The sequence below is a fragment of the Aythya ferina genome, assembly GCF_964211825.1.
Source record: "Aythya ferina genome assembly, chromosome: 3".
In the NCBI taxonomy this organism is placed as follows: Eukaryota; Metazoa; Chordata; class Aves; order Anseriformes; family Anatidae; genus Aythya; species Aythya ferina.
In genome coordinates, this window is record NC_140298.1 from 103,678,686 (window position 1) to 103,699,426 (window position 20,741).

The window sequence follows — 20,741 nt, forward strand, 5'->3', positions numbered from 1 at the left end:
TCACTCTATAATTTTTTAAGTCCCAGAACCCCAATCAAGCATGCTGACACCACTCAGAGGGATCAGTATAGGTGTATTAAAGTTCTTAGCAAACAAGGATGGAGATAAGCTCCTGACCCTACAAAGCCTGGGAGCTGCAGTTTCAGGACTGGTTTAAGCAGAGTTTCTGAAGAGCAATCCAAGCACAGGCTGCAATGCAAAGCAGCAGTCCTTTCTTTTTTCCTCACCTTGGCTGCAAGTTTTTCCTTCAAATGGGGTGAAATACCAATACCAGGTTTTGACTTTTTTTTTTTTTTGATAAGCTAGCTTTAGCTGGGATCAAGTGATGTGAATCAGATCACCAAGCCATGGAATGCACATTAGCATTTATATGATAAGCAAATGACTTGGAAGCCCCAAGTTAATACTTGGGTTGGCCTCGATGGATTATAAAATCACAGCCTGAGACTTGTTTAGCATACTCAAGATGTGAATACATTTACACAGAAACAGAAGGCCTCACCTGACACCACAGTAATCTATTGTTCAATTGCCCATATAAATGCATTTGGTAAAGCATCGATTCACGTCATTTTACTTAATCAGCTAGGCTATTGCTATAAACCTCTTTGCCAATGCATAAATGGGTAATAACTGGCTTTCATGTTCCTGGGAGGATTGGTCAGTTTTTACAGGGATGAAGCAACTAATTAAAAAAAGTTTGAAGTTCATTTCACTCACTCTTCAAAGTTTTCAGTGCATCAAGTTGAAAAGTAAAATGTGTTTATTGCGAAATAACTCAAAAACTGCACTCCAAAACAATTGTTCCATTAATGACTTAAGAGAACATCAGCTGCAGGATATCTTTCGCCTCATGTGAAGTAGGATATACAATTATTTTAAAACAAAAAGGTAGAAGGGCCTGACTCATTTAGTTTTGATGAATAAAAATTGAGCATACCTGTATAAAAATATCAAATATGGTTAGCACTGGGAAGGGAAAAAGATATTTAAGGTAGAAAACAGTGCCAGGAGAAAAACAAATGTGCATAAATCAGATGGCAACGCAAGCAGGTTGAAAGCTGAATTCCTAATCAGTGAAAGGAGTTCGGGAACAGCTTTCTAATTGAGGCCATAAACACTTACTGAGCTCCAGATTATATAAATATATCACTGTATGAAGAATGTAATGTATATAAAATACATATAAAAAGTAGAAAAGGATCTTCTAAGTTTATGTGAACATTTTTTGTTCTTGTTCTTGGCTGATAAACAGTAAGGAGCTCAATATCATATTGAAGTATGTTAAAGCGTATCGTTTTGTGGAGGATAGCACCTCAATTAAAAATTACAGGTAATTAAGCAAGAACTTTATAACTCGTAGGAAGAGTCTGCATAATATGCAAGAAAGCAGATATCTGCTGACAGGCATCTTGAATTTTAAGGGTAGCCATAATAAAAAGAAACTTACAAAGACAGATATTAATTTCTGAGAGTTGACACCACTTTGAGCACCAACAATTGATAGCTTGCAAAAAGGCACAATAGGAGGGATATAAGAAATGAGTTTTAATATGTTGACTTGATTCATTTAACATGCAATGAGCACAGCAAATATACTAAACCAAGTTAATATCATGCAGTCAGCACACAGTATAGAGGAGGAGGCTGGCATGAACTACTTTTGTTATATAAATGACAATTAACAAGAAATGAAACTTATATTATTACACTCAACTCAGATGAAGGATTTTTTTTTCCATTTACTACATTAACATTTGCTGATCCCCTTTATATTTCATTTTCTGAGTTACCTAACAATTTATTCTTCTTGAAATAATTAAGTAACAAGGAACACATTTAAAATATTAACATGAAGTTAATGGGCTGTAAGCATTCGTCTAGAACAAAACAATGAGTACTTTAATTGATGCAGCAAATGCAGTAAACAAATTATATCATCCATATTTCTCCAAAAGCACACAATACTCGCTGGTGTTATAAAACGCAGCCAGATTTCTCTAACACCAGTCAGGAGATGAAGTATCAACAGCATAGACAGCTTCTCTTTATGTTTATGTCAAAGGGTAATGCAGCATAAATCGCAAAAAATGTCAAGCACTTTAAGAGCAATACATTTTAAAGAAAACTGCTTACCTGAAAGAAGAACACGTTACAGGTTCATGCTTTTATTTTTATTGACTTTGTTCAAATCACTAGCAAGATTATGTGGTAAAAAGCTATGAAGACCTACCAAGCACTCAGTAGACGAATGTCCAGAAGTAGTGATATTGACAGGTTTGGTTAGTTCCATTGTTTTGCAATAAATTTACTACACAATATTTTTCTCCAGAAATAGAATTTTAGTACATAAGATGGGATGCATCTATCTATTGAGCCAAGAGGATGTTTAGAAACAAGTGTGCAACTTTGCCGACACAAGATATCAATGCAGTCTACGGACAGACCGTGAGGTGCCCATCTAGGCAGAGAAGTCTTGTTTGTCCTCCTCCCTTCTTGACGACTTGCTCAACAGCACGTTTTTATGACCTTAGGTAATTTGTCAACATGTGGAACAGCTTCAAATATTATCATTCTCCAACCACTAGTTTACATTCCTGTGGTGTGAGTTACTACAACCACACGAGGCTCGTAGAAGAGAATGTGGAAAAATCATCACCCACATGCAAAGGATGGAAGTGGATAGAGATCCACTTAATTCTTTGGATTAAAATGGAAAAGTAACAACCTTTGGGAGCTTTTGATTTTAACTCTGATCAACTGGACTTTCTTCTGTACAGATGTGTTCTCTTTTCCAACAAAAGAACAAAGAGAAAATAAAGAGACTGTATGGATGACTAGCCATACTGTTACTTTTTTCTTTTTATTTGAAAGTGTAGTAAAAGATGGACTATCCATTACAGTATACAGTTTCAGACAAGTTTGTAAACTCTCCATAGCATTATTGCTAGTCCATCTCTTACTATACCTTCAGATAAAAGAAAAAAAATATATCCATCCTTAGTACCTCTCTAGACATGTAAAACCAAAAAAGAACTATTTTGATGAGTATTTTTCAACTTAATGCATATGAATGTTTTCTACTTGCTGCATGCAGAAATGAAAAACAGCAGAATTCAAGAATTTTCATGGAACTTTGCTGGAACTGTTAAGATGTGCAGTTTGTACACGGTATATGCTTTGAAGAAAAGATGCATTAACTGCTTCATCAAAAGATGGCTTTTTACCATATAAGCTTGGTAGGAAGCACCAATTTCATTTGCTTTTGTCCACAAGATCCAGACTGGAAACCATGGAGAAAACCTGCCTTAAAGAATAAGTATTTAACTTCTGGAACAGAGAACTGTACTGTTGCTGAATGAACTCCAGATACAGCTTGGAAGTTATGCCTGTAAATGAACAGTGCAAATCAAGCTTTTCATGCAATGATTACATCAGCATCGGCACTGCAAGAGTCATACATCTTACATTTGGAGAAGGATCCGTTTGTTCATATTTTGTATCTTCCTTCCCATTTGCTTCAGACTGTTGCAGTTGGTATGATCTGCCTTCAATGAAATTAATATAGTCTTTGTAAGAGCATAACGGGCCTGCCAGGATACCCATGAAATTACAGTTGTAACTTAAATACTCCAGTAGACTTGGCATGCGTCTGCAATTCAAAGACAAGCAGCTCGTGAGATGGCATGTGTGTTACCACAGAATTTCCACAGTAGGAGAAGTCATACTGCACGTCATTGCTCACTTTAATTGCAACAAGAACCAAACGCAGAAAAGCACTTCATGTGCATTTTGCAATCACAACTTAAATCATTCTAAACACAGCATTGCTTTCCAATCTCTACTGAGCATTTTCAGACTGATGTCTTTAACTCTGGTGACTTTCTCCTTGCTCTGAGGAGGTATGTGACTAAAGTTGAGACTGGGCAAGGAGAAGAAAGGTGTTTCCCTAAGTGTTCAATTGTTTCTGTTTTCTTTTTTCCCCTCAATAACTGCATCAGTAAACAAAGGTGTGTGTTAACTGGCGATAAATTAAGTTAAGCAAAACTCCTCAAGGCAAGACTTTTGCCCAGGACAACATATTATTTTCAAGCCTCCTGAATAAAGAAAGGAAAAAATGTAAGTTAAATGCTGAAAAACAGAAATTAGACAAATATGTTCCTTCACCAACTACTTTATATGTGTACTAAGTGTTAACTAGTCTCCTATCTGATCTGGCATTAATTTGCATATAATGCATAGAACTTTGGTTTTATACTTAAGAAAAACATTCCATTTCAAGTGGTATTTTCTAGGAGAATAAATGCATGTAATTAAGTTATAAATATACAAAGCATGGACCTGTTTTAGATGAGTTTATAAACTCTCCATCTTGAACATGAACTGCAGCAATTTCACAAAGCATCAATAAAGCACACAAGCCACTGGCTTCTCCCCACCCCTAAAACTAAACTCTCAGATCACTGAAAGCCTACCTTACAGCCAAGCATCTTTGTGATGGTGTCAAATCTTCATTTTTTCGAAACATTCCTAGGGAAGAGCACAGGGAAAAGGAAAAATGAAGAAAAGCTAGAATACCACAAATTAATTAGCAGTCTTTAATCAGTAGAGCAATCCTCATGCTACAGTGTGATTATTTTTTTTATGTCCTCAAGTAGTTTCAGATATATTATAAAACATAATATTTTTGCTGGAAGTTTTGAAAAATACAGTTCCCTTACATTTTTAAGATTTCAAAATGTACAGGTTTCAAAACCTTTTACTACCAGTCAGGGAAGTCAAACTCCAAACCCCATTAACCCCGCAGTGGGACACCTCACTAGTCACACACCTTTGAAGTGTATATGAACACAGTCCAAGACAGATTTATGTTACCCAAAGCACGATGCAGACCTAAAAACCACCATCATGCTGCAAGTAAAGTTTATAAACAAGGTCCAGTGAAGCAGACACGACAGTAAAGGGTGCCTGAGTCTTCTCCATGAGCCTTAACCCCTGCCAGCAGAAGGGGGCAGGCCAAGCCCAAGCAGAGCAGCAAGGCCTAAGTCACATTCCTGTCATACCTGGCCCTTTGTGAAATGCTGGTGGCCTACTCCTGAAAAACTAGTTTCTGAATTCGTGCTGCTGTAAAAGAGAAAGGTCAACAATATAACCTTCAACACTAAATAATTATAAAATACATTAATCCGAGGGCAGGGCGCAGAACAAGCTGAGCTTCCTTCCAACAGGCCTGGATGCTTCAGCTCCTCCTGCAAGCTCGCCTCCAGCCCAGCCCCTTGTGGGGGCATCCATTCTGTGCTGTTCACATCTGCAGGCTTCCTTTGTGGCTGCAGACACTCCAAAAGTTATTTTCTAAAGCATCGCTTCCTAAGGGAAATTAAGTTTGTGGAATCCCACTTCAATTATCTTCCTCTCTAGCAGGTTCCTAAACCCAAAAGCGAATTTCCAATCAAGTGTAATGAAAGAGTAGAGGTAATATAGATATGAAATTCTAATGTGTTTTATAAAAATAGGTGATTATATAGATAATATAGAAGGAAAAGATCCTCCTCCGCTCACAGGAAGATTACCTTCAAGGCCTGCCCCTTGATGCCAGTAAATCCAAAGTCTTTGTATTTGATGTAAGCTTATATAAGGAAAGTCTTAACTGGAGTCTTTCTCTATATATATATTAAAAAACTATATATATATATGTAGGATATCAAAATCAGTAAAGTAAAGAGACAGTAAAGAGACAAGAAAAAGAGGGGGGAATCAGAACTTGCTTATACTATGGCTCATGGCAATACTTTTTACCTAAAAAGAAGGTACCTGCTGTCTTCATGTGACTCTAGGAACTGTGACCTGTAGACACTTAGGACTTAAAAACTTCACTCTTAGTCTTCAAAGCTGAGATAATAGAGGGGGCTTAGCAGACTGGCATCTCCTACAACCTGAAAAAGTGCCTTCTTCACTCCTGATCCTCCCCATTCATTCATACTCAAGGGAAAAAAAATAAATTTTAGCACAATCCTTAATTCCACACAGGCACTTTCTCTTCCCCACAATTACAGTGTCATATCTGCTCCTTAATACTACAGCAAAGATTTTTATGCTGATAAAGTGCACTGAACAAAACACGTGGGAGAAGCTTCTTGGAAGGTCCTTTAACCTTTAAGGCTGTAGCATTACAGGTCTCAGGTACTAAATCCTGGAATTTAGCACAATCTAAAAGAGAAATTCAACACAGAGACTCACATAAGATGTGGATCACACAACACAAACCATATAGGAAAGAACTTTGCAACCCCTTAAAAAACAGCCCAGAGCAGGATCCTCCCTAGCGGTTGTATCCTACTTGGATACCTTCTTCTCTGAGTCAGAAGGAGGAAGCAGTGACCACGTGTGTCCAAATTAACTTGCCCAAAGCCAGACGAATCACTAAAACAAGTTAATTAGCCAAACCTGTCTCAAACCTGTACAGTGTACAAGTAAGCCTCCTTGTAGTTCTCACCTCCCTGTCTCACTAACATTTCACTCCATCCATCAGCTTCGTGGAGGTCAGTGGCTTTCCCCATAAGCTTTTTTTGATGTCTTTTCAGTGCCTGTGTCACACTCTTGAAAGCTTTCAGGAAGCTGCTGTTAACACTTATTAATGGACAGAAAAGGGCAGAAGGTGCTTTTAAAATCATACAACAGCCCAGGCTGGAAGGGACCTTGAAAGCCCATCAATCCCAACCTTATCTAACACGAGATAAATGCATACAAGTCCATTCAATATTTCCAAGGCAGGGTATCTGCCCACGGGGTCAGAGGCCTCAAATCATAGCTGTTCCCACACACAAGAGATAAAGAAACCCCGTTTCATCAGCACGCCACTGCCAGGGAATTCATGAAGTTTTCTAACTTTTCTCTGGGGTTTGTGAGAAGTATTTTCTCCTGTCCTAAAGCAGCAAACTACTGCGATGGCTGCATCTTTCAGTTGCTACCAAAGCACACAGTGGGGATGAGAGAATACAGGTTTTATCGAACATCTGTTAGAGAGGTGAAATGATTTGGCCACTCAGCAACTATAACTCAGTTTTCTCATCTGTAAAGTAAGAAACAAGCCCACATTCCTTCCTTGCTGAAAGAATTTTGTAAATCACCCCTAGCAAAATTTATCCCCATTGGTCTAAATCATGAGGAAGCTGCACCTGTTCATTCCTCCTCAGGAGATCACATCCTAAAGGTAGCAAAATCAACATCTTTAGGTACATGCCAACATCCTTCCCTCCCTATAGGCTTTATTAAAGCCTGTTTTGACTACCACCATGCATCCTCACAATTACAACGTTATCACCACATCCTGGTATTACCTCAGCTTTGTAGTTAAGCTGCTTGAATATATCTACCTTTACATTTACATGGAAATCTGGCTATTCAGTAACTCATTAATAATGCTTAAACATGAGATTATATTACAGTAATAATACTTAAATGTGGAGATCCTATCACAAGCCTCGTCGTAACTCCAACAAATTTTAATTTGAGGTTCTGAAATGGATCACCAGCTGAGCTCAGATGCTTGCTGCTACCGAAACATTTTAAGACCTGAAGAAGACCCAGACATTCAGTACCAGTTTTAGTTGTTACTAGCACATTGGAAGCAAACAGACAAAGATGCCAGCTGAGTAAAATTGCACAGAAAGTACAAAAAAAAAGAAAGAAAAATCAGAAATTTTGAAATCCAGAAAGCCACAACAGTGAACATAGGCTGAAAACAACACTTAAAGACTTAGGGATGGAGAAATACAATATAATCCTTTAAAAACTAACGATGTGTACAGTAGTGAATGTGATTTGGTAAAATGGCCAATGTTGTCACAAACACAAGAGAGAACACTTTAAAAAAAAAAAAAAAGCTTTACAAAAATACAGATACTGCAGTTTGGATAGGACTACTCATTACCTGCCAACCAAGAAGAAATTTGCCCTTTTTTCTTTTCAATTATATTGCTTAAAAATATCCCAAGTGTATGGCGTGCTGCTACGACTGGGTGAAGCTGGTAACAACAGACAATCAAGATAACTGCGACTAACATGGGGTTTGCACATCTCCAACTTTAGGCTTCTTTCTTTTTCCTTATCTGTTTTTTCCCATTTTTCCATGTGTTTTCTCTATCCATTAAAAATATCTTCCTCCCAGGGGCCATATGGGGCAGAGACTCTGCTTTCATAATTTTCTGGGGAAAGTAGCTCTAATGGCCAATTTGGAAATCTTACAGCACTATAATAGTGCAATAGTAATACGAGCACAAAACAATCCAGCCATTGTCCTCATATGCTGCTGTTGAAGTGAAGTAAATGTGGGGAGATCAAAAAAAATATTGGTGTACGACTAGCATATAACTAAATCTTGCCAAATCATGATTCAAAGGAAAAGGCAAAAGCTAAAAACAAAGCAAACACACAAAACCCAGCCCTTTAGAGTACACTGAATATGCAACTCATCTCCTTCTAGCTCTCACAGTGAATGCAGTGCCTTACCAGATCAGCATCAATGTCTATTCTCTTGCTTTTAAAAATAGAGGGCGCCAGATACATCATCATAATGAGAAAAAAAGCAAGCAGTCTTCCAGGAACAGCACATTTAAGCACTACAAAGCTGAAAACTAATACATGAGGGATGGCAGAAGGGTGCATACAGGACAGGAAAGTTTGTTTTTTTTGTGGTCAGAAAGGATACGAGAGATAAGCCTTCAGGAACAAAGAAAAAGCTGACAGAAGAGTGTTATGGTTCTGGTCTCCTACCTGTGTCTGAATACATTTTTCTGACAAATGCAACATGGAAATATGAAGAAATAATTTGGAAGAATTACACTTCTTTCTTAGTAGATGAGTATTACATTTAAGAAGTTACTACTTTTCCTGTTTATGTCTTATGTATTATTTAATTTAAGTTAGAGAAAAGAAGTAAGAATGAGGTTGGAAGAAGCTGTAACCATTTTGCCCCTTTTAAATAGCAAATATCAAGTCTAATGTTCCCTGTTTTTGCTGACTGAATCTCTTGGTGATTTAAAAATAAGTATGTCGTGAGCTCCAGAACTTCCTTGGGTTATGAATATAACTGATGAAGAGACTCTTTGTTAAAGATTCATTAAGCACGAGAGTTCAAAACAAGCTGTCAAAGTCCATACAGATTAGTGAGATTAGATTTTGATACGGGTCCTTCCTGTAAAGATCCCCCAGCTCATACAGAATTGCAGAAAATGAGCGAGGCTCATGTGCGGGTGAGTGCATTATAAGCAAACGAGGGAGAACTCGGTATGTAACTCATCACAAATTGCAGGCATTAAGCAGTCACAGTAACTTTCTTCTCTTCTGCTCAACTTTTCTTACTTTATAATTGCAAAAGCTTCTCTGCTTGACACCATCTTCCAGCTAGGAATTTTGCATGCACATTTTTAGCCTTTCTAAACCAGCTGCAGACTATCGTCGTGTTTCTGGAACATCTGCAATGCACCCTTCCTTCTCAAAAATATGCCAGTTTTAAATTTGGTGGAAAAACGTACTTCAGACAGAATCTGAAGTACAAAAAGTTCCCTTTTCCCCCTAACTCTGTCATTAGCCTAACAAATCTGTATCTTATATCTATATTAATACACAAATCTAGATCTTGCCATACAGAATGAATATGGACACAAGCAGTCTCCAAATCATGTAAATATTTCTGCCTTTAAAGTGTGCATGTGTGATGCCAAAAATAATCTGCAAGAACTTAACACACTGACTGTTCATTTTTGGCAGTGCTCGTTTAAGCAGCAAGAACCTGTATGAAGGCAAGAACTAGCAAGGGCTTAAGTTCAAGACATAAATCACAGTACACCAAAGACATAGTCTAAGTTTATGCAGGTGTAAATTTGTGATCCAAATTGTGATTCTGAAAAGAATCATAAAATTATTAAGGTTGGAAAAGACCTCCAAGATCATCTGGTCCAACCATCCCCCTACCACCAATGTCGCCCACTAAACCATGTCCCTAAGCACCACGTCCAACCTTCCCTTGAACACCTCCAGGGACGGTGACTCCACTACAAAGCAAACTTGAATTATTCCTATGTAATTTGCATAGAATTCTCCTGCTGTAGTAAAAAATAAGCCCACAGGAAGTACCCAGGGTTGTAACAGTTACAGGCATTGTCAGTGTTTCTGTACAGAAGTACTAGAGTTGGACTTGGTATCAAGGATACCCACCAAGACTAGAAAGATTCATTAGCATGCAATGTGAGTGAGTGGCCTTTGTGATTATATCCAGTTCTTTCCAGGACCTTCATATGTAATACCAAAACCTGAACACAACGAGTAGGCTGCCAGGAAAAGATCAGGAGACTTGCCTTTACCACAAAACCAACTGTTTTCATTGATTTCTCTTGATGGATCCCTTATAAGTTGTGTCAGTTGTCTGGGGTTAAAAATCATTGTTTTAATACAATCTCATTTTCCCTTGTATATCTTTTCTCGGCATCTCCTGGCATCAGACTCATAGTTGCTCCTGAATTTATACTGGTCTCACCAACCTTTGAAATTCATGCTCAAACCGTGCTTCTAGCAGCTGTCCTTCTTCAGCTCAACTCAAGAGCTCTGCTAAACAGCAAATGCAACCAGAGAGAAAGCTTTCCAGTATTTTATCAGCTACTCCCCAGAGGCTTACAAAAAATCTAGAGGATCTCTGATGTGGGGGCAGAAAGGAAAAAAATTTCAAGATTGATGCTCCGAATTCAATGACATCCCTGAGAAATTCAGACAGAAAATAACCTAGACTTACTAGGAAACTACAAATTTTCTGTATTAAGTAGGAAAAAAAAACTAGCATAGTCTGTAATGAAACTTAAGAATAGAGCTGACTAAATGAAACATTTTTTTCAAGACTACCAGAAACACCCACATGCTTGTCCCATACCCCAACTCCACTACTTGTGCATGATGTCAGCAAGTCTAGAATAGCTCCTTCCCCTAGCAAAATAATAGTAGGAGGAAGCATTTATCTTTGATACTAGAATTATTACTTCCTTAGAATAAGTTGTTTCCTCTAATCTGCATACTCTGTACTCTAATTGATTGTAGCTTGCAAAACTAATACTGTGTGTGTTTCCTCTGGAAGTTAGACATCAGATTTTTGACCAATTAGACACGTCTAGCATTATTCATTCATTTTTGTTCATTCAAGAATTCGTACAGGAAGTGTTTTCCAGGCTTTTCATCTTTATGAATGTTGTTGCCTACAGGCTTCTCTAGGCAGTGTCTTATGAGAAAGGAAAAAAATGCAGTAACATCACTAAAGCTTGTTCGCACACAAGACAAAAAATATATTAAACTCCAAATATAACATTACTAAAGACTTCTCAGAAAAACAGGTGGCTTAATCCAGGTGTCTGGGGCCACATACCCAAATCTTCAGGTGACAGCTGTAGTTCAAGAAATTCAAGCTGATTAGATAGGTTCCCTAGATACTTCCAAACTAAGAGAAAGACAATTACTCCTTTAAATTTAAAAGTAACTAAATACCTAGACATCCTACCCCTGAAACATACATTAGGATCCATTTTTGTCACAACTAGGGCTCATTTATCTGCTGGAAAAATTTGGTAGGAGAAAAGACAAAAACATGATTATATATACTCTCCCTGTTTGCACTTTGACACGTGAGCAGTGAGTGACTAACATTCCTTAAATTCATTTTGTTTAGAACATTAAATGGAAAATTAAAGACGGTTTAAAGAAATCTTACCATCATGAATCTCAAAAGCCAAACTAGTGATCTTCTGCGTAATTATCATCATGGGACTGTTACAAGAAAAGAAAGAAACAGAAAAAAAGTTCAGAGTTTTCTTTCACATGTAAACATATCAGAGAAAATTTATACTACTAGACCAGGTTAACTGCTCTATACTGGAAGATTTCTAATACAAGGACAAAGTGGTTAGTTGTTAGAGGTCAAAACATTACAGAGTTTTCAAACTATGAAAATAATTTTCTCCTGAGATACAGTATTTGAAAAATCATGCCTTTTGTTGGTGCATTAGGTTCCACAAACACAGCCAAAGTGTTTTACATTTTACTTTCTAATAGCATAGTCTTTTGTTGTTGTTCTTGTTGTTTTAAACAGCAGGAATAGTAAAGAAAAAAAGGGCTGTAAGAACAATCTTGTGCATTATAAATTAGGGCAGGATACCAAAGCTGAACAGCAGAATTATTTATTTAGATATGCAGACCATTTTCACTGTTTCTCCTAAGAGCTGGTCCTGTGCTTAATTTTTCAGCTACAATTATTATGTGCTTCAAGTAAACATATCAGGCAAAACTAAAACCTAGCATAATTATGCTGACTCTAATGGAATTCAGTTTGTGCTGAATTTGGTACACTTGATCGGATCTTAAGCTTCCCAAGAGAGATTATTCGCTGGCTAAGTAACTCAGCTTCAACTGTATTGGAAAACCAAAAACTTTATTGTAAAATGGTAACCATCTCCATAATAGCTAAGAATTATCAACTGATAGAAATCCCAGCATTGCTAACTCCTGACAGGGGTAGTGGAGAAAAAAACATAAAGAAGGCTACCGGAATAGAATTTGGAAACTTAACTTTGAAATCAGATCTTAAAAATATATTGGAGACTTTATTTGCCTCGTAGTATCTGAGTTGCAGATATAAATAATACATATATTTAAAATATAAAATATGATATATAATTTATATGAAATATGAATAAATAAATAAATCATACTGTAGGATGAGCCCATAACTTTGTTCAAGTCTTGACTGCACTCAGCCTTTTTCACATATTTAAATTACAATAGAAAAGTAAATCCAATAGCTATCAAGTCCTCCTTTACTGACAGTATTTTGCCAGATGGATCAGTCTGTCAACTGGTATTTTTTAGGTTTTAGGTTATTTTGAAGTGCAACATATTTTCAGTCCTCAAAATGTAATCAGGGGAAAAAAAAAAAAAAAAGTTTTGCATTGTATTATCAGTGCCCTAAAAATCCTGTTATCGAGGCCAGAGTGACAGGCAAGTGTCAGCAAGAAAAGAACCCAGATGAGAATAGGCAGACTGGGAAATCCCTCATATCCCTTTCCAGCATTTAAGCTGAAGACCTGCTTGGTAGTGTCACAGATCCCTAACTGATTCTGAACAGAATGGGTTTTCCTTCTGTAATGGACATTTTCAGTAGATGGACAAGCAGAGATCCTGCTTGGCTGAAGGATGGAGCCCAGGAGGAGCTCGGCCAGACCTTGCATAAATTCTAGCTCATGCATCTGTTATTGTTATCACAGCAGACCCTGGCATTTTTTCCTTCTGAGGTGGCTATTCCAGCATCTTCAGAGGCTTGGCTGAGGAGCAACAATCTGAAAGAGGAAGAGCCCTTCCTGGAACAGTGAGGCTGTGTAGCAGAATTTTAATTTCAATTTTAATTTCCCGTTCAGGTGCTGGCAGAAGGGCAAAGGAACCTGTGGAAGGTTTGCTGGCAGCTGGGATCTGTCACTACCAAAGCCAGGATTGCAATGCTCTGCACAAGCGATGGCACCTCCAGCACGGGGTCAAATTTCCTTGGCAGATTCTCTGGGCTTGGACACCTCCAATTTGCACGATGGGCTAGGAGAAATATCTAGGTATTCATTCAAAGTTCTGTCAGGGCTAACCACTATATGAAGCCATGCTAATTTCTACAGTACCAAGAACAAACTTGAGGGTACTGGGATTCTACAACTGTTTAGGGCATTTTTGTTATTTTTGAGATTATTCTCTTCCCCTGGAACTAGAGAAAATTGGTGGAACATAGCCTTCTTCAGTTCAAGTTGCAGCATGTCGTTCTCCTCCTGTTTTGGAAGTAACATCTGTCTCAGGCCTCAAGGGAGCAGATGCAGTTTATGCCAGAGACTTAATACAATATGCATGCACCAAGCTCCCAAACCAAGGCATGAAAGGGTATTTTAAATCAGGCAGCTCCAGCACACAAGCAGAGAGACGGATCTAGGCTTTACAACAGTTCCATCCAGAGCAGACCTCATGAATCTCTGGACATGTTTAGAAAGAGGGTTTAGAAATCTCTGAAACAAACCAACACAGCCACAAAGACAGCTGGTATCTGAAAGCAATACAGTCCCATTTGAGCGAGTGTGCTCGAGCTGCTATTAATAGTTTGAGAGCAGCAACAAGCAAATGCAATTACACTGCTTCCTGGTACAGCTCAGAGCTTTGGTCACTGCAAGGCTGTACCCACTTTGGCCCTACAGTGACCTGGGAGGGACAGCATTTGGATTCTTGTTCCACTCCTAACGGTGGCATTCAACATTAGTAAATCAAGCTTTGTGTGTCTTTATGCTCATGTCTGCGTTGCAATCTCTCATTAAAGCAAGCGGAGATGTAGACAATACAGTCAGGGGCATATGTCAAGTCATCCAGCTCCCATCAAGGTGGATACGTGGTGGTGGGTCAGCTGAAATGCCCTCCAGGCTCTGCTGTCTGCATTGATTAGATCTCCTCTGCCTGGAACAACAACTTGGGTATCTGGCTCGAAGGCAGACACTTGTTTGTAGACACAAATACAGAAAGATGTTTCAGAAGGTTAAGAGCCAGCTTATAACAACAGAAAATATTAACCACAAAAGCTAGAGGCTTCAGCCTACAAGGTAGTTTCTGGGCTCTTACCAATGAGGATTGAGAAGTGACAAGGCTAACACACACAGCTGCTAGACAATACAGGTACCACTGAACTACAAAGACCAATGCCATTCACAGTATTCCTGAAAAGTATTTAATACATTTTATTATTTTGTTTTTCAAATAGGCTTGCAAATATTTTTCTTGCCTTTTTTCTTTTCCAAAATGCTCCTTTAAATCAAAGCACCATCAGGAGAAAACATTTATAGAAAATGTTGTGCTTTGTTTCTGTCTGCAGTACAAAGAAGAATCACCATTTTTTTCTTATTTTTACTTTGCATTTTGATTATATTTTGCTCATATAGAGCTCCAACCAAATATAGGTTAAGCTCATTACATAAAATGAGGACACATACAGGCATAGCTCCCTATTTCCAAGGGCTGTGTGATTACCAAACCACACCTCTGCTTGGCTTTCACTTTCTGAAACACTTCACATAATACCCAAAACAGAGCAAAGCTAAAAGCTAATTTCCTTAAAACATTCAGAGTTTCCTCATGTTGTGGGATCAGACTGCGTAAGACATACATGCAGACACAATTCAGGTTTCATCATGTGGTAGTAACGGGAAAAAAAATACAACAGATACAGCATCCCATAGCAAGGCAAGATGGGAAGATTTTTTTTCTCCTTACCCAGAAAAATCAGCAGAATACTGTCCATAATCAAAGATATAGACTCTAGTAATTTGGCACACAGTGAGGTATCCCAAAGCAAAAACGAAGCAATACCTGGAAGGAAAAGAGGAAAAAAATGCTTTTCAATTAAAAAACATTAACATTTCTCCATTAAGTCAGCAATCTTTAATTAGCTTTTAATCTCCAATTATCTCCAACAAGTATTACATAATTTGCATGTGCAAATACACTTTCATCCCAACTACTTTTGGTAATATTTATCCTACAGAACCATGTAGGTTTTTTTAAGTGCACAGTATTAAATTACAAATGCTGTTGTCATTATCATATTTGTATTCACATCAAGCATAGGATTTATAATTTAAATCCTGCTGTAAAAACCAGAAGCTCTAAAGAGAAAATGAATTTATTATTTTTAGATCAAAGTCAATCTTTGTCCATATGAGTACACAAATTAGGCAAATTATACATTGAACATCATCTCCATTGAACGTACTTCTATACATTTAAAATTCAGCACCACAAATCCCACTGCTTCTGTTTTCAGAGATTAGAAAAGATGATTGATTTTCAAATACACACATTAAAACATATCTGAGTGAAAAGGGAACAATACACCTTTATGCCTCCTGTTAAAGCTGATCCTTGCAAATATAAAAAAGATAAAAATAACCTTTTTAAAGTATTATACATTTAATTTCACATATCGTTTTTCAGTTCAGTTTTTTCTCCCTTTTTTAAGATGTAAAATGGTAAACTGATGAGGCTTGATTTGCCAATATACCTCCCAAAATTGTCAGAATCTTTACATTTAAAAAGAATGGTGAATGCCAGCAGAAGCTTCACTAACTCTGTAAAACTTTATATATGAACTTTACAGTCTTGAATATTCCCATGCAGCTAATGAAGCATTCATGGTAATGAAATCATGCTCTTGCTTAATGTTCACAAGACTAATGTTCAGCCCTGCAGCAGACCGTGCTGTACAATCAAAATCCAGTTAAAATGAAAATATTCGTACACCAAATGGAAAATCATGGGTAGGACTGTATTTAGATGAAATAGTGAGGGACGCTACAGGAGGAGTTTGGAACAAGCTTTTCCTTTCTTTTCAGAATTATTATTTTAGCAAAAAAAGTGTTTACATAATTAATTCTAAAGTCTTAGAAATTATTCTTCAACCTGGAAGTGATCCCCACCTTTGGCACACAGAACACTTGCAATTTAACTTCCAATTAAGAATTATACTAGGTATGAACTATTTAACGTTTACAAATGTCCAACCTTCAAATTAGAGAATTATTTCCTACCATATATAACACATCAGTAGCTACATTAACACTTGCTTTTTTGTGGTTTAAAAGTTTTAGGTTGCCTGCTTTAGCAATAAATAGTAGATCCTGTTTTCACCAATATAAACAATCCTTAAACAACTATTAAACTGGGTGGCTAATTGGCACAAAAACGCCTGTAATAGAAATCCAACACAATTACACAATACTTGGCTCCTAACATTTCTGAATTATTTCAGCAAGGAAAACAATTTCACACAATTAAGTACAATGTAGTGGACAGCCAATATCAGGAGCAAGATACATTGTAGAATTGAACTTTTCATGAGGTATTTTAAGATTATATTCCCAAAAATCCCACAGGTTTCACATGAACGATGACTGCGCGTTTGATTTGCCCGCTCTGAAATCGGTCCCAGTTCTTTCGTTTGCTAAAATTTCAACATGATTTTAGCTTTACCAGCCTCTTGGTTTACACACTAAATAATCGCAGACAAAAAGCAACTTGTTACGTGTAGGGATATCTACATACCCACCCATAGATACCACAAAAAAATAAAAATTAAATACTGTAGTTAGCCTATTACATTATTGCTTATTGTAATATTAGCCTACTGTAATAGGCACCAATGTCGACCACATAGTTTATCTTGTAAATACATTTACACCAAGTTTTTAACAAAACATTATGAAGACTTCTTTTACAAAGCAGAAAAGCCACAGCTGAAGAAAAGCAAATATCCTAAAAGAAGAAAAACACTGAAAATTATGGCAACCTTAGGTTCGTTTCTATATAGTCATTATGATACAGGCCTGCAACACTATATGAACATCCAGCTGAAAATTCAACTGTGAACATTCAACTGAAATGGCCAGTCATTATTTATATCTAAAGCAAAGAGTTTAAAGCGAGTTGCATTATACATTTTCACTCAGGAACATAGACTGAGGCAATGATCCTACCTGGTTATGGGCCAGTAAAATGTGCAAGAGTTTTAGAGGTACTGGCAGGTGGCTATGGATTTGCTTAAATGCCTTAGGACTTCTACAGCAGGTTAACTTTCTACAGTGAAATGATCACCTTGGCAAACAAGTGGAGAGCCACGGATATTATATACTTGGATTTCAGTAGGGTTTTTGACACTGTCTCCATAAGATTGTCACAGAGAAGCTGTTGATGGATGGGCTGCATGGGCAGCAAGGTGGATCAGAAACTACCTCAACAGCCAGGCCCAGAGCGTGGTGATAGCGGCCTGTAGTCTTGTGGGAGGCCAGTAGCTGGTGGTGTTCCTGAGGGGTCCATACACTCCAGTCCTGTTTGACACCTTCGTTAATGATCTGGATGATGGGACAGCACCCTCGGCGTGGCTGCCGGTCACACAAAACTGGGAAAAGCGCCTGATATGCCACAGGGTCACACCGCCATCCTGAGGAACCTCAACAGGCTGGAGAAATGGGCTGGCACGAACCTCTTAAAGTCCAACGAGGGAAAGTGCAAGGGCCTGCATCTGGGGAGGAACAACCCCAGGTACCAGGATGTGCTGGGGGCCACACGTGCTGGGAGCTGACAGCTGGGTCAGCTCCAAAAAAGACTCAAAACCTGAATTCAGTTGCAAGCTAAATTTAAAGCTCTGATTAGTCAAAAGTCAAACAGATTCTGACATCAAAACCCTGTGTGTCTGCATTTTGCCTAAGAATTTATTAGTTAATATCCCCATCCAAACCACAGCTTCAGTGATAGCAAGGATACTAAATGTGTCGGTGGTTCATATAATAGCTCCCAGCAGAAGATAACACAGACCCTTCTGTCCTGCTGTGACACGCTGCAGAAACTGCTGAAGAAGAAGGTGAGTTGAACCAATTTGCAGAAGCGAAGGCCATCCAGTTGGCTTTAGATATTAAACAGATAGATGTTAGATTATTTATTATTAATATCTATTATTTAGATATTAGATAGTTCATGCAGTGGCCCTCAGGCCAGTCTGGGCAGGGCAAGATGTAAAAAAAAAATGTGCTGCACACCTCAGCTGGGGAGAACGGCCCCACCTGGGACCTCTGGCAGAAGGAGCCCAGGGAGACTCAAGGTCAGCCCCTAGGGTTTTGGAGTCAGGCATACAGATCTGAGGCCTGCTGTACTCCACCTGAAAGAAGTATTGGCATCATGTGAAGGGTTTCAAACTGTTTCTGAAGTGATCGGTACTGAAGCACAGCTCCTCCTGCCTGTTACGTGCTGCGGAAGGGGAAAATGTCCCTGTGGTGCACATAAAGAAGCTGCTGGGGAAGACAGCCTGGGCTAGTCCTGCCTCAGGCAAGGCAAACCCATCCGTGGGACTGCTTTTGTTCAAGGATCTGCGCAGAAGGATGGGGAAGTCTGATGTGTACCTCAAGTGGGCCTGATGCTGGGTGAGAATAGCCCATGATCTGAATTGTATGGTGCTAATTGGTGCTACGTAATACTGTATGTCATCACTGCTACGGTTGCTATATGCCAAATCAATGCTATTACAGTAAGAACCACCCAGATCAATGAAAAATGAATTTTGACAGCACCAGACAAGCACAGCACTGAGGGAACCAGAACTGGCTTCAGCCACAATCTGATTGCTACAACAGATGGAGCCCAAAGTCATGGATTAAATGAACTCGACAGACATTTTAGAGGGATGGCTCATAGATTAAGGGCAAGTTATCTGTGTGTGTATGTACCAAGGGACAGGAAAGATACGGGTGATTAATTGGGATGTAGTAGAAAGTAGAGGACCTGAGGATGACATAGTATAGAATAAGGGGTGGATATTGTCCTAGTTTCAGATGGGATAGAGTTCGTTTTCTTCCTACTAGCTGGTATGGTGCTGTGCTTTGGGTTTAGGGTAAGAATGATGCTGCACACGGGTGGCTGAGCTGTGGCAAAGCAGTGCTCACACTGCCCGGGGCTGTTCTGCTCCTCACTGCCCTGCCAGCGAGTACCTGGGGGGGCACACGGCCAGGACAGGTGGCCCAGGCTGGCCAAAGGGGTGTCCCACACCACAGGGGACGATGCTCAGCAACAGGACTGGGGTAAAGGAGGAAAGGGGAGAATGCTTGGGGTGATGCCATTTGTCTTCCCCCAAAACCGTTCCACGCGCTGAGCCCTGCTCTCCTGGCAGTGGTTGACACCTGCCTGCCGAGGGGAAGCAAGGAATGGGTTCCCTGGTTTGTTGGCTTGCACAGGCAGCTTCTGCTTGTCCTAGTAAGCTGTCTGTGTCTCAATCCATGAATTCTCACATTTTTACTTCTCCAATTCTCACCCTCATCACATCTGGGGAGAGGGAGCGAGCGGCTGGGTGGTGCTGAGCCGCCTGCCGGGGCTAACCCACAACAACTTCTTATGTTAGGACACAACCATGCATCACAGCCAGGTTTGAAGAAACAGGCTTCTGAGATTTATTCATTTTTATTGCTTTAGCACTGCAAGTTTGAACATGGGACATAATTCTATGCAAAGACCTTCAGTAATAACTGAAAGGTCAATACATACACAAGTAAAAGATACAAAACTTGGTGCTTCATCACCTAGCGTTTCAAAATCACCTTTGCTTTACATGCAAGTGAGAAATACACCTCTCTAACCTGATGTAACCTGACATTGTCAACACTTGGCATTAAAGTCTCAGTAGGATTATTGTAGTTTGTCATGTGGCAGACCAACAGGTCCATGTAAAATAAGAAAACAATACCACACACTTTGCAAAGGCATAGCAACAACTAAATATTACCTAAATTGACCTGAAAGAAACCTGAGATTGTTTCTGGATGGAAATACAGACTTTTTACTGTTAGCAATGTCAGTAAAATAAATCACAAGAACCATATGGCAAGACACAGACAACAAGTGGCCAAAGTAAATATAAGTAATCCTCTAAGGATTTCTTACATAGATAAATAAAATCAGAGAACCACAGCAGTAATGCCTCCAATTCTATAATATTGAGTTTACTATTATTTTTCATTGGGAATTTGCCTGTGAATTAACTTGTAGTTATTTCTAAAATATTTTATGTTTACCTTATCAATGAGGAACTTGAACTTCCCAGGTAGTAAAACTAGCAGATTGTTGTTTTCTAAACATAACAAAAAAAAAAAGTT

The 20,741-nt window shown here is 38.6% G+C and overlaps 1 protein-coding gene across 1 annotated transcript in view; it reads right to left on the reverse strand.

Annotated features, from left to right (window-relative positions):
* MBOAT2 (membrane bound glycerophospholipid O-acyltransferase 2) overlaps positions 1 to 20,741 on the reverse strand; it is an 86,086-nt gene that overhangs the window by 13,729 nt on the left and 51,616 nt on the right. Inside the window, exons 4-7 of the mRNA XM_084513620.1 lie at positions 15,322 to 15,417; positions 11,750 to 11,805; positions 4,476 to 4,530; positions 3,469 to 3,652 (exon numbers count right to left, since the gene is read on the reverse strand). Of these exons, the coding sequence (XP_084369746.1) occupies positions 3,469 to 3,652; positions 4,476 to 4,530; positions 11,750 to 11,805; positions 15,322 to 15,417 (391 nt within the window). The remainder of the gene's footprint in view (positions 1 to 3,468; positions 3,653 to 4,475; positions 4,531 to 11,749; positions 11,806 to 15,321; positions 15,418 to 20,741) is intronic.